General features: G+C 38.7%; 1 protein-coding gene across 1 annotated transcript; it reads right to left on the reverse strand.

Moving 5' to 3' along the window:
- Positions 1-327: 327 nt before the first annotated feature.
- On the reverse strand, positions 328-5,589 carry LOC139457154 (galectin-3-binding protein A-like). The gene is made up of 3 exons (XM_071238580.1): positions 5,313-5,589; positions 1,776-1,935; positions 328-499 (listed from the first exon to the last, which is right to left on the reverse strand). The coding sequence occupies exons 1-3, from the start codon at positions 5,587-5,589 to the stop codon at positions 328-330; spliced, it is 609 nt and encodes a 202-aa protein (XP_071094681.1).
- Positions 5,590-15,115: the final 9,526 nt, after the last annotated feature.

Consider the following 15,115-nt stretch of genomic DNA (forward strand, 5'->3'; position numbering starts at 1 on the left):
GAGTGTGAGTGGGTATTGTGTTACGCCACCGTTGGCAATATTCCAGCAATATAACGGCTGGGAACAACAGAAATTGGCTTCACCCATTGTACTCATATGGGGAATTGAACCCGGATCTTAGATGTGACGAACAAAACACTTTAACCACTTGGCTACCCCACAGCCCCATATTTTATATAGCTGAAGAACCCATATCTATGTAGAGACTATCGCATGAGACGATTAGGCCAGCCGTGCCTCTGGTTCTCATTACTGCAATCAAATAGAACAGTTATGCGACGTAGGGCATCACTTGTTTCTTACCATGCTGGTGATGTATCCAGGCAGTTACTGACAGAGGAAGCCGACGTCTTCCTGATGATTACATCTTTGAATGCCCCATGGTTGGTGACAACACTGCCTCAGAGATGCCTCGTCCCCAGTACAATTTACATAATGCAGATGTATTGGACCACTTCCTTCACCGTAGAAAGCAAAATCTTTCATTTTTGCGTTGTCTCTGGAAATACGTTTACGAACGTTTAAAAAGGGTAAAGCTTCTTATGACAAATAGCTGATGTACCTTCTAGTTCAGGACTGGATATGACTTGTATGGGGTATAGATTTTACGCCATAGGTATTGAAGTTAACGATAGTTTCAGTACAGTTTAGTTCAGGCGTTCCTCGGAGTGTGGGCTCAAGTGCCTATGACCTTTGTCAACCGCCTTTTCCATTCCCTGTATCGACGTTGCACGGCAGTCATCAATGCACATGGCGAACACGCAAGATACTGACTTGTGATGCTATTTTCTTGGAGACTGGTGTTGTGTTTCACTTTAACAACATTTGATAGTTTCAGGTTTTTTTATATATCTCAAAGTATGTTTTCAGTGTTTGGACAAATATGGTTTCTCATGTATCTATCCATGGTGACGTTTCTTTTGCGGGTCTGTATAAATGCCAAAGGTTACCAGCTGAATACAGATAGATTAGATCAAATATCATTTTGACTGTTCCAGATAGCAAAAAATGGGATTAACCAATTTCTTGATAAATGATGACTAGCCATCCTAAATCGGCACACACTTTCAGCATGCTTAAATCTTGCCACGAATCGTTTTGAGAAAATCAAACCTTCCTCTTTCATGCAAAAAGCATGTGTAAATACAGATAAAGACGTTAAAGACGTTAATACAATTTATACACATTTCTGCGTGTAGCTGACTGACACCAAACCTAACACAAAACTGTTTACAAGAACAATCATTATGGGAATAATTACTCTCTATATCAATAAATGCGTATCCTTGTGCCCTATCCGCCCACTGGACATTTAGTGACTAAAGTTGTAAAAATCTATCACAAAGGTAATCTTATGGCACAGAATGAAGATAATTATTGCCTCCATTGTTGCAGTATGAACATGTTTCAGTATTGTTCATGAAATTATTTCTCATCCAAAGACTAGTTTACTTCCCATCAATAATTATTCTGATATAACTGTTTGTAAACAGGAAATTAACCCACACTAAATAAGTAAGTTTAAGTATCATACCAAAGTAACCTTTGTCTACCTCTGAAGGAAGGGAAAAGTCGGAACATTGTGTGATTATGTCATTATGTCCGTTTTACAAATATCAGTATTCAGTCACTATTCTTTCCTCTGAAAAGAATGTTTAAATGTTAACATAATGCCTGTCCAAGTGATGGAGCAATACATACATGTTTTGTATACAGGATAACATTAATGAACACATTTTGATCGATTACAATGTTGGGTGTACTAATATACTCACGAGGGCAATCCAAGTTCTCTACAGACGACTCTGGCATGTACATCAGTGAATCTGTCGTCACACACTGTTCCCCATGCAAACTGGTACCTAATCTCAAGACGGCCGTAGTTGGGACCCGGAACAAGTCGAACGATTCCATCATCTTGCATTGTACCAGCATCTGTAGATAAATATGTATTATCAACTTTGGTTTCCGAGACCAATATAAACATCATATGACGGACATGCATGAAGGAAACATGATATACATGCATGAAGGAGACGTGACATACACACATAAAAGACAACACATATATGCAGGAAAGACACAGGACATACATGCATGAGAGACACACCTACATGCATGAGAGACACACACCTAAATGCATCAAAGACATATGACATACATGCACGAAAGACACATACCTACATGCATCAAGGACATGTATCGCTCATGTATGTAGGTGTGTCTCTCATGCATGTAGGTGTGTCTCTAGTGCATATAGGTGTGTGTCTCTCATGCATGTAGGTGTGTCTCCCATGCATGTAGGTGTTTGTCTCTCATGCATGTATGTTATATGTCTTTGATGCATGTATGTCATATATCTTTGATGCATGTAGGTGTTTGTCACTCATGCATGTGGGTGTATCTCTCATGCATGTAGGTGTGTGTCTCTCATGCATGCAGGTATGTGTCACTCATGTATGTATGTTATATGTCCTTGATGCATGTATGTCATATATCTTTGATGCATGTACGTGTGTGTCTCTCATGCATGCAGGTATGTGTCACTCATGTATGCATGTTATATGTCCTTGATGCATGTATGTCATATATCTTTGATGCATGTACGTGTGTGTCTCTCATGCATGCAGGTATGTGTCACTCATGTATGTATGTTATACATGTATGTCCTTGATGCATGTATGTCATATATCTTTGATGCATGTAGGTGTGTGTCTCTCATGCATGCAGGTATGTGTCACTCATGTATGTATGTTATATGTCCTTGATGCATGTATGTCATATATCTTTGATGCATGTACGTGTGTGTCTCTCATGCATGCAGGTATGTGTCACTCATGCATGTATGTTATATGTCCTTGATGCATGTATGTCATATATCTTTGATGCATGTACGTGTGTGTCTCTCATGCATGTGTGTATGTGTCTCTCGTGCAAGTATGTTATATATCTTTGATGCATGTATGTCATATATCTTTGATGTATGTAGGTGTTTTTCTCTCATGCATTTGGGTGTATCTCTCATGCATGTATGTGTTTTTCTCATGCATGTGTCATTGTCTTTGTTGCATGTAGGTGTGTCTTTGTTACATCTAGATATGCGTCTCTCATGCATGTATGTCTTTGATGCATGTATGTCATATGTCTTTGATGCATGTAGGTGTGTCTCTCATGCATGTAGGTATGTCTCTAATGGATGTAGGTGTGTCTCTCATGCATGTATGGCATGTGTCTTGGATGCATGTATGTATGTGTCTCTCAAGCATGTAGGTTTGTGTCTCCCCTGTATCTAGGTGTGTGTCTCTCATGCATGTAGGCGTGTGTCTCTCATGCATGTAGGTGTGTGTGTGTGTGTGTGTGTGTGTGTGTGTGTGTGTGTGTGTGTGTGTGTGTGTGTGTGTGTGTGTGTATATATATCAAATGGGTGATATCAAAGAGAGTTCGTTATATCCGCAGGTTCGTGATAAGCGTGTTCGTAGTTTACTCTATGTAATTATGGGTTCATGTTTGCTATCGAAAGTTGTCATACACGTGGTAACAAAGTGCACGTATTTGCTCATCATTATCAACAAGGTTCCGTCGGTTGTAATGGGTGTTTACTTTGTCAGTTATTGTTTGAAACAATGACGTCAACCACAATGCACTCAAACAGCGTGTGTTGGACATAACTCTTAATTTGAATTTCACGAAAATTCATGATGTCTAGGTCGGGGCTCGTAAGACCGTTAATATCGATAATGTCAGCGATATCGTGACTAGAGTAAAATAATACCTTACAATCCACAACACCTTGACAGTATAACTACACCACAGTGGACTGTACATAACAAGGAGTATTATAACGTAATGACAGAAGTGTCCAATATTGATGTAATTCGGTTTTAAGCTTCAAACAAAAATAAACAGTTTGTATATCCTTCCGGCCTGTCCGTATTCTGACTACCATAATCATTTTACAGAAATAATAACACGAAGAGGACATATCGCCCGCAATGGTAAATACTTGTTTTGAATACGTTTGAATAAATATTTACGATTTTCAAGATCTGTTTCGGAAACGAGCACCAGCCCTATTTTCACTCCAATTAAAACACATCTGTGACGTCATTCCATTGTTTGAACGCTCCATTATTTTTCCGGAATGGAGAGTTGCTTGTCAACTGTACATTATCTTGAAGCAACATTTGAATTAATTTCCACTTGGAACAGACGGAACTATTTTTTTACATTTATTTACAAGTGAATATTTTCATTTTTTTCCGAAAACATGTGTCGCCAGCGGGGTTCGAACCCGCATCGTTAGATTTGAAAACGTGTAATTGTCAACCTCAGCTACTGCGGCACATGAAGGCATGATGTGAAATTAACTATTAAATACTTTCACAATTTTGCATAAGGCTTAAAAGCTCAAAATAATATGTATATATTTTGTGTTAGAGCACGATAGCCACAACAATGTTCATATTTATAGATAATTAGATAAACCTTTGACGAGAAAAAACAAATAAGGTAACATAAATATCGCTTGTTCAAAGCTCTATATTTCCAATTATACCCATCAGCATGTATTAACAATGTGCAAGCGATTGATAAATTCTAGTTTAGGACCCAACACAATTATGAAGAGCCGTGTACCATGCATTGTAAATGTCAACTCAACACGGAGCTTGGCGCACGTGCAACAGCGGCAGAGAACGCATTCCTCGTGCATCACGCAAGGTCGACTCACGCATTATAAATACAGACAACAAAGAGTTCTGGTTTATTTTTCAAAAAATTTTAACTACAGAATATTTTGTCAAAGTGTAAAAGTAGGGATGAGTTTTAAGTAGGGGAATATCCTCGTAACTCTCCATTCCTTAAAAATAATGGGCCTCGGCCCCTGCGGGGCCTCTGCTCCATTATTTTTAAGGAATGGAGAGTTACTCGTACATTCCCCTCTACGTCAAATTTGTTGCCATCGAAACTTGAAAAAATACATTTTACAAAAGTACCAAGCTATTAAAAAGCACAATTTCATCACCAGACTAATCTATGTGCTAAATGTGGTGAAGAAATAATGTACGGTTTTCAAGATCTGACCCAGAAACGTCATCATACACAGATGAGTGATTGAGTGAGTTTGGTTTTACGCCGCTTTTAGCAATATTCCAGCAATATCACGGCGGGGGACACCAGAAATGGAATTCGAACCCGGGTCTTCGGCGTGACGAGCGAACGCTTTAACCACTAGGCTACCCCCTTATACAGATGAACATACGGACGGATCCATGCGTAGCAGGGGATAATAATATATAGGGTGTTATACAAACCTGACTTTCTATACACATGTCCTTGAACACAGCTTGCAGATGACCCATTGTCATCACCGAGCATTGAACACGTTCCATTTACATTAGTGAATGTAAATGCGCCACAGTTAGTTTCAGACAAGCACTGGATGCTACAATCAGCAGTAGTGTTGGCTGTGGTGTTTCGAAGATGCGACATGAAAACTTGTTGTATTCTCGTAAAACGTACGTTTGAACACAATGTATTAGTCAGTACCAATTGACCAATATGCGATACAACGAAGATCCGCAAGAACATGGCCATAGTTTGCAAAAGTACTTCCCTAGATCTAGTTGTGGAAAAGCAGGACACTGGCCAACTGTAGCTCTAACACACTGAGTGCCTGACCATACAAAAAGAATTACAACTAGTGAGTTTCCATATTGATCACAGTGGTTGTGCGGTAGTTCTGCCCTACCATCAGAGGGTGATGTCTATTATAGTGAGCTGAGCTGTCACTTCAAGGTAGCACACGATTTCATTGGTTACTGTTTATCGGCTGACATGGCATGTAAACTATCCCTCGTTGACCCTTTGAAAACAGCCATTAGTAGTCAAGGAAACAAAGCCAGCACTTTCAACAAAGCCAAATGTCTTTTGTTTTCAAAACCTTACTGCCACGTCATCAGTGAACACAGAAGTCACAGAAGGTTACTGTGAAAAGACCAAGGTTGATGTTTTCCTCGCTTGTAGCATAACAGCAATGTTTGGTGGAACATTTAACATAAAGTTTTTGGTGTTCTAATTATTTGCATTTAATGAATAGCATTTCTCAAAAGAAATAGTTCTTGCATAAATCATGAATCTGGGTGACAGTGAATCGTGGAGACATTCATCATGATATCGCCAAGTTATGAAGTAGTTCTGTGTCGTTTCCGCTGTACCCTCATGATACAAGAATTTCAAAAGCAGGTGTCAACAACCTTGTGTTCGCGTTTACTTGAGTATCATTACAATTTGATGACATCAGGGTCTGTATGTGGAGTCCATTCTCCCGCCGTCATATTGCTGGAATACTGCTAAAAGCGGCATAACCATACTCACTCACTCATTCATATTTAGGATTTAAGGGTTGGGTTAAAATGGGACAATGGAAGTATTTCCGCGATAGCGTGACGAGAATTAAGTTTTTCCTTGAAATATAACATACCATCGCCAACAGACAATATAACTACACTATCACAAATTCGTACTTAAATTCTGGCATGAGGGCAGGAAAAATGCAACATCAGCCCCCTTTGAGGATACAGCAACTAACAATCTCATGCACTGATTAACCACTAAAAGTATTTGCCCATTATCTTAAAATCCATCAAGTAATAAAATTTCTTCAGGACTACCTCAGTAAAGGAGCACATACGAAGCTTTGAAATATTTATCCCGTGTGGTGAAAAAGTCAATACAGCTAATGAGGACAACCGTCGCTGTAATTCTCTCACCACACCGGATACACATCGAAGACAATCACCTTTTAATAAATATTATTGCGGATACCTAGAATGGCAAATACGACTATGGCAAGGTTCGAGATTTAGAGTTCAGACTGGGTTATTTGTTTATGTATCCTGTAACATGGATGTAATATTGCTGACTGCAACCAACAAAAGCAAAATGAACTACCAACACACCTTCGTCATACCAAAAGACGTGAAAATATCATACTTGTTGTTACCCTGCCTGGCGCTCGGCATTAAAAGGCTAACATGAGGACTGGTCGGCTCGGAGTCTGTATACTGAGTGGAGTATTCATTTTAAACTGCGGCATGGTATCTCAGAGTGCTAGCACTTTAAATCTCACTCACTCACTCACTCACTCACTCAGTATAGCTCTCACTTGTGACTATGTCCAGAAAGAGAGTGAAGTGGGTTATGCAGGACAACTGTCTGTAACTTCTGTTTCACTTCTGTTTAGCACACAGGACATCGCCAGATAAACCTGCATGTTATCGCCTATTACGACCAGCCACGTGGTTCCAATGAACTTTTCTAACCCACTGCTGTCTTGTTACCAGTCAGAATTTAACGTCTGTCCTCAATATTTCAAAAAATCGTGACAAGAAGAATTTGTTCCGTAAAAGTCAATACATTTAGAGTTCATAAAAGACCTGTCGACAATGGACAGTAAAACAAATGGACAAAAAACATTAAAACAATAGACAATAGAACACCAGCAGCCAAGATTAGGCCACCATATTAGGGACAAAGGGGACTTACGGTACTTATTTTACGTTACTCTTGTCAACGTGCGTGCCTCATGTTTGTCACATTTATTGACCATTTATTGATCATTTATTTTGAAAAACATATTATCTTAATTAAACATTGATAATTGTTGACTTGATCATATCATGACTGAAAAGATCTGAGAGATGATAAATATTATATCATACTCTCCAGTTTCACTGTCCCAGGTGATATATAGCGTCAGACATGTTGACTTTTAACATTACGTGGAAAGCGAGAAGACACACTAGTGGGTTCTGAATAAACTATATAAACCCGAGCGTAATGTTAAGAGAAGAGACATCAAGCCAGTTGATATGTCACTTCAAACATGGCGAGTCAGTGTCGTTACGCACTTCTTCACAGTATGATGAATGAGTGAGTGGGTTTGGTGTCACGCCACTTTAACTGTATTCCAGTTATATCGTGGCGTGTCAGCTTCATCTCTGACGTTTACCACTTCGTTAAAACCCGTGTATGGTGCTGACTAACCAAGGAACATTCGAAACCACAATCAAAGGTTTTTAGCGTGCCCAAGGGACGCGACTCCCCACAGCGCATCATACTTCTTCACGGTATGATGAAACATACACACAGGGTGATGGACAAGAGGACACTTTCAACATGGCGAGTCAGTGTCGCATCACATTTCTTCACAGTATGATGAAACATGCACACAGGGTGATGGACAAGAGGACACTTCCAACATGGCGAGTCAGTGTCGCATCACATTTCTTCACAGTATGATGAAACATACACACAGGGTGATGAACAAGAGGACACTTCCAACATGGCGAGTCAGTGTCGCATCACATTTCTTCACAGTATGATGAAACATGCACACAGGGTGATGGACAAGAGGACACTTCCAACATAGCGAGTCAGTGTCGCACCACACTTCTTCACAGTATGATGAAACATGCACACAGAGTGATGGACAAGAGGACACTTCCAACATAGCGAGTCAGTGTCGCATCACACTTCTTCACAGTATGATGAAACATACACACAGGGTGATGGACAAGAGGACACTTCCAACATGGCGAGTCAATGTCGCACCACACTTCTTCACAGTATGATGAAACATACACACAGGGTGATGGACAAGAGGGCACTTCCAACATTTAAGCTATGCTGCATAGACAGAAATATAGTTAAGGGTTTTTCCTGGCGTTGCCTGCTTCAAGCAATTATTGCTAAATCATGTCTTATGGATGTGTTGATTTGAAGGTATTACGAAAACAGTCTATGGTTCTGCTATTCCACAATAAGTCTACTGTAAAAAATTGTATGGGATCATTGACATCAGTAAAAAGATGACGTTTTAAATTCAAGTCCATTTTGCTTTCGGTAATGTTCCGTCTTGATGGAGGGACGTCGGATGGGGTTGATTGCTCACCTTGACATCTATGTTAGCTCATGTTGTCGTTCATCATCCGTCGTCAGTCTGGTATCACTGAAACTTAAAATCTATTCTTATCCTAATTCTCAGAATATCTCCCCATGGGGATCTGTGGAAGAATATATCTGAACCACCCCATTGCTACTTGCAATATGCGGGCAACCCGTTTGGCGTGGGTTGTGAGAGTTAGTGTTCTTCCTTTACTCCAGGATCACATCGATGCCCTTCTCGAAGATTCTGGTCTGCACTTTAGGTTCTGTGGGGAGACTGTATGCCTTTGTCGCCAACTTGCCTCTATTTTTTTTTTCAAAGCAACATGTAGATCTGTACAGATAGATATTTTTCTATCTCTCAACATTGCCGAGTTTGAGAAGCTACCTTGCCAAACATCTTGTCTATCGGCCATGTGTACATATTTTACAACTACAGGCTTAGGAGAGTTTTTTGTACGTTCATTTGTGGTGTGACGTGGCAGCCGGGGAATATGTACAATACCAAGGCGGAAGTAAACCCCATGTCCGAGAAAAGTTTCTGACACGCTATACCTGGTCGTTCACTGTCGGGGATGCTCATAGACAAGCAAGTTTTGTTTTCAGGAATACAATTCTTGTGTAAGCAGTTTGTTTTCAATTTCTTTTCTAAAGTCAGCAAACACCTGTCTAATATTTTCAATTTCGCTTCTGTTACGTGCGATATGCTCAGTGTTCATCTCTACATTTTGTACCAAGTTATCAGTCACATCACGAATTTTGACTGTTTCCTCATTTATTTCTTCCGCTTTTTTGATGAAAGTTTTCATGTCAATTTTTTCGCCTCCTTCGTTTTCTGTGGTGTCGTTTTCTGTTACATCTGTTGTGTTGTCATCCGTTTTTTGTAGGTATTCATTCATTCTGCCTACTTTACTTTTCCCAGTTCCTTTTCGTGTTGCTGGCATTGGATTTTCTTAAGATTGTGGCGGATTTCGGGAGCTGGTAAAATCTAGCGACCTGTCGCCGTGCGAGTCCAACCGATGTGTTGATTATCATGATTCCTATACACTATAACCTCATTTCATACATATTTAACTAATTCTTGTTCGCAAAAAGCGCCTAAGCTTCAGGCGCGAAATGACACTTGACCCGTTTAATGCACTCCCTGGCATAACACACAAATGAATCTGACCTGTACTTATATTGCGCATATGATGTTTTACTGTTTACAAAATGCAGTAAGTAATACATTTATTGCATGCGATAATGACCTTCATATCTCACTGATAGTATAAAAGTTTTCCAGAGACACAATGACCATATGCCAAAAGACATCTTTCACACCTAATATGTCTCACAATACGTAGAATGTTATCAAACAAGAAAGTTGGTGTACAGTGTAGTCGGATGCAAAACAGCCAAGCCCAACTATCAACGAATAATGAGTACCATCTTCCTACGGGTATGAACACTTTAGGGGATCCCAAGGGAGCAAAATATAATGGAATGTTTTCTGAACATAATTTGGAATATGAATAATTTACGTTGTTTTTCCTCAATTCACAAAGATAACGTTTAGTACTGTCAAACGAATCAATCAAACTATCTGTTACAGTACATTTAACACAAGTCTTCGGAGTTAAACTTATACATCTTCTTAAAAGGTTCTGTTACACAATATTAATAATGGATAGTGATGGTATGTATAGCTTATTATACAAAGGCAGCTTCAATCGTCGTCCATCAAACCCACGGTAAAATTCTGGTGTATTCAGAACCGTTCCATTCTATTAGACACAAGCCACATGAGTTCAAATATCTAGTCAACAAGTACTTAAATGAAGTGATGTGTGTTGATTATCATGATTCCTGTACACTATAACCTCATTTGAAACATATATATTTGACTAATTCTTGTTCGCAAAAAGCGCTAAGCTTCAGGCGCGAAATGACACTTGAACCGTTTAATATACTCCCTGGCATAACACACAAAAGATCTGACCTGTACTTTTATTGCGCATATGATGTTTTACTGTTTACAAAATGCAGTAAGTAATACATTTATTGCATGCGATAATGACCTTCATATCTCACTGAAAGTATAAAAGTTTTCCAGAGACACATTGACCATATGACAAAAGCCATCTTTCACACCTGATATGTCTCACAATACGTAGAATGCTCTTTGTCAAACAAGAAAGTGTACAGTGTAGTCGGATGCAAAACAGCCAAGCCAAACTATCAACAAATAATGAGTACTATCTTTCTACGGGTATGAACACTTTAGGGGATCCCAAGGGAGCAAGATATAATAGAATGTTTTCTGAACATGATTGGAATATGAATAATTTACTGTGTTTTTCCTTAAAGCACAAAGGTAACACAAGTCTTCGAAGTTCAGCTTATACAGTTTCTTAAAAGGTTCCATTACAGAATATATATATATAGTCAACAAGTAGTCAACGAGTACTTAAATATATATACAAAAATGAGGTAAATGTTCACTCGGTGTACATGTAATATATATTAAAATTATATATATATATATATATATATATATATATATATATATATATATATATATATATATATATATCATTAGACACAAGCCACATAAGTTCAACTTTATAATTCATGCAACAGAGAAGAGGACAATTGGAATACATATTTAGAGAACTTTTGCGTTCCCCGTTAAAATGATCTGTATAAATTCTTGGATCATCATCAAAGCTTACCTTGGGAATGAATTTGTGAAATTTGACAAAACTTATTCATACGTCGGGGTCCCGAAAGTGCGTTACGAGTTAAAGTCAAACAGAAGTATTTCAGACATATAGTGACTTGAATTAAGATAAATTTTCGAATATTAAACCCGTCGACAATGGACAGTATGACTACACTCTGGCCGACTTGTATTAATTTGTAGCATAATGGCATTAACGAGCAAGCATTTTCTATACCTTTTGGGATACAGCTGCTAAAAATCTAAGAAATTGATTAAAAACTAACAGTTTACGTTCCATCCTAGCATTCATTCAACCGATGGAGTAAGCATGTATTCCGAAACGTTGTGTTCCTCATAATAAAGAGTTGACTTCTCCTATGCCCAACAGTTACGCTTCATTTCAACAACACACTTGATAATGGGACACGCTATGCGTTGCACGGCCGAGATTTATTCCGCAAATGCGTAAAAATAAATGCATTTGATGTTGCATACCTTAGATCTTACATACAATGAAATATAATGGCTCTTAAGCCGAGATCAACCTCGCACCGTACGACTGCACATACAGCAGCTTACATTAGTATTATAATCGCGGCGCCTTAGACGACTGGGCCACCCGTGCCCCCTATATAATGAAGAAATGCAAATTATACTTTCAAATCTTTATTGACAGATGGATCCAGTGATAGTGGCGCTGGCTGTTATTGGATCGAGGACTATCCCCTCCAGGTTACCTGATAATAGTTGTATTTTCACAGCAGGGGCCAATGCCATTTTAATAGGTAATATATTAGTAAACAATCAAAATATAAGATGTTTATCATATTATCCGATTCCCTCTCTTGCCTGCAGGCTATCCATAACTTATCATGTCAACATCCACTTTTAATCAAAATTATTGAATTATTTAACGAACTTGCTACTGGCCATTACGGCATCGTTTTCTATTGGTTAACCAGCCATGTTGGAATCATTGGTAACACAATGGCTGATGCTGCAGCTAATGCAACTCTCAGCGAATCTGTGACACCACTTTTGCTCCCATATACTGATTACAAGCCACTGATTAGATCCTTTGTTGTGATCTGATACAAAAGAAGTCGGACACCCAAGTAGGTATAAATAAATTACATAAAATAAAACCAACTATTGGTTACAACTACGTGGGCTGTCAGTCCAGACTTGAAGAGGTCATAATACGAGGATGTCGTAATGGTCACTAGACTTTGAAAGATTTTGAAACTGGCATGGAATCATAAAAAGGATAGCACTTATACATAACAATAACATGATAAAAACGGGCTGAAATGTTCAGCCATATTATCCGTTTTCTTAATTAACCTTTCTAAGATCCTTCGCAAACAGTTCTTTATCCTGCAATAACGTACACGTTTTTGAGTTACGTCGTCCTAACATCTACAGTCTAAATAAATTGAAAATGGTTTTGCAGTGTCATCTTGACATTGTTTAAATTACTCAGCCGTGATCTGAAGTAATCTTATTCGATTTCTGTCACAGAAATCACATCTCCATATCACTTACTGATCGATGAAATAGTTTCTTAAAATGCGTTGATATGATATGATATATATAATGGCGTTGACAATCATGAGTTTCTACAGCCTGATTAAATAAAAAATTGTTATGCAGTGTCATCTTGATACTGACGTCATAACGCTTTTTAAATTACTCCCCTGTGATCCTACGTATCCTTGTAAAATGTCAATCACTGGAGATTGCATATCCACATCGATTACCGAACGGTTAAAGAGTTTCTTAAAATGCGTTGATAAGACATAATGGCGTTGACAATCATGACATGTAAAATTAGCCACATTTATATCAAACAAACTTTACTGGTGACCATTGCCCGGCAAAATTTTAAAACCCTACCTAAATCAAATACACTGTCTCCTTTCGATACCACAATCTAAATGTTGATATCCTCAATTTGGGTAAACGTTCTTGAAAAGATGTCGACAAACTTCCATGTCACGGCGTTACCCCAAACATACACAAACCACTGTGTCCGACCCACAGCATACACATACTTGACAAAGTTGTCCGAGGTGGTCCTTGGTGCCTAATTAATCCTGTCTGTCACTGGCCACAGGAGTGGGTAATGGAATGAGCACCTCCCTGACCCTGTTCCAGTAAGCGATCTTGGCACGAAGACGATAGTAACTCCCATTCTTTAACATCGACTTAAGACGGTCGGAACAAGGCCTAGGTTCTTCTAACGGCGACGCCATTAAAATTAAGAAATACAATTTTCACGTCCGGTCACCTCGGCCAAGACCCGTGAAGATTCCGGGGTAGAATAGGTCTTCAGCAACCCATGCTTGCCGTAAAAGGTGACTATGCTTGCCGTAAAAAGGTGACTATGCTTGTCGTAAAAGGCAACTAACGGAATCGGGTGGTCAGCATAGTTTTGTGTTCTTTCAACTAAATCGAAGACCCAAGAGTGAGTGAGTGAGTGAGGTAAAATATTACATCGCATCGGCAATATTGCAGCCATATTGCGATGAAAACAAGTTAATTATAGTAAATACCCGTCGACAAAGGACAGTAAAACAGTAAGTCCTGTATCACAGCTAATGTATAAAACAAACCAGTTCACAATAAAAAACAAAGAATTCTTCAGTAGACTTTGTACAAGATAAAACTGGGCTATATACCTCTGGTAACCAAAGCTAGACCACCTAACTGGGGATCATGGGGACTTACAGTGCCTTTGCTACCTGCATGATTCCCAGCAGGATTTATGTCATCACTTTGGTCACAAGTGGTCATCTTCAATGCTAACCAATATTAAAAGATCAAACCATAGTCAAGTAGTTAAAACACTAGTTGATATTACACACTTTTATTTAGATGGACTTGCGTACCAGAGTCAAGAGGACAATAATTTTATGCTACTTTAACCCCCTGAGTAGCACCGCCTTCAAAAATATTAGTTGTTAATAATATCACACTAATTTAAAACAATTCAAAATTCAAAATTTATCAAATAACTCTATTTCTTTTAAAAAACCGAGAATTAAATGAACGTTGATATTATTAAAAAGATCCTTTAAAGACGTTGAATGATAATAAGAATCCCTTGTGAGAGAAAAGTCTATACAATCAAGCAAAATATGCTTGATTGTAATTCTCTCATCACAAGGGATGCAAAACGGAGGATCTTCACCTTTAAGCAAATATTCATGGGTATAACGGCTATGGCCAATGCGACATCGTCGTAAAACAACTTCATCGTGTCGTGACTGGCAACCCAAGTAGGTATATCCAAGAGTAGGTTTTATTGCATGCAGTTTGTTCATACCTAACTGGGTATTCCACTTTGTTTGCCTTAAATGTCTGATATAATCTTTTATACAAGATTTAAAATCAGAGTGTGGAATCAGAATATTAGAGACAGGCTTTACAAGGGCAGCCTTAGCTGCAGCGTCAGCTTTTGTA

The sequence above is a fragment of the Haliotis cracherodii genome, unplaced genomic scaffold, assembly GCF_022045235.1.
Source record: "Haliotis cracherodii isolate W230 unplaced genomic scaffold, xgHalCrac1.p SCAF_12, whole genome shotgun sequence".
Taxonomy (NCBI): Eukaryota; Metazoa; Mollusca; class Gastropoda; order Lepetellida; family Haliotidae; genus Haliotis; species Haliotis cracherodii.

Coding starts and splice junctions, on each gene's coding strand:
- LOC139457154 (XM_071238580.1), bottom strand. CDS start 5,589: ATGTTCTTGCGGATCTTCGTTGTATCGCATATTGGTCAATTGGTACTG. Junction 1,936..5,312: donor ACATGTGTATAGAAAGTCAG/GTTTGTATAACA, acceptor ATTTATCTACAG/ATGCTGGTACAATGCAAGAT. Junction 500..1,775: donor AGAGAACTTGGATTGCCCTC/GTGAGTATATTA, acceptor ACGTATTTCCAG/AGACAACGCAAAAATGAAAG.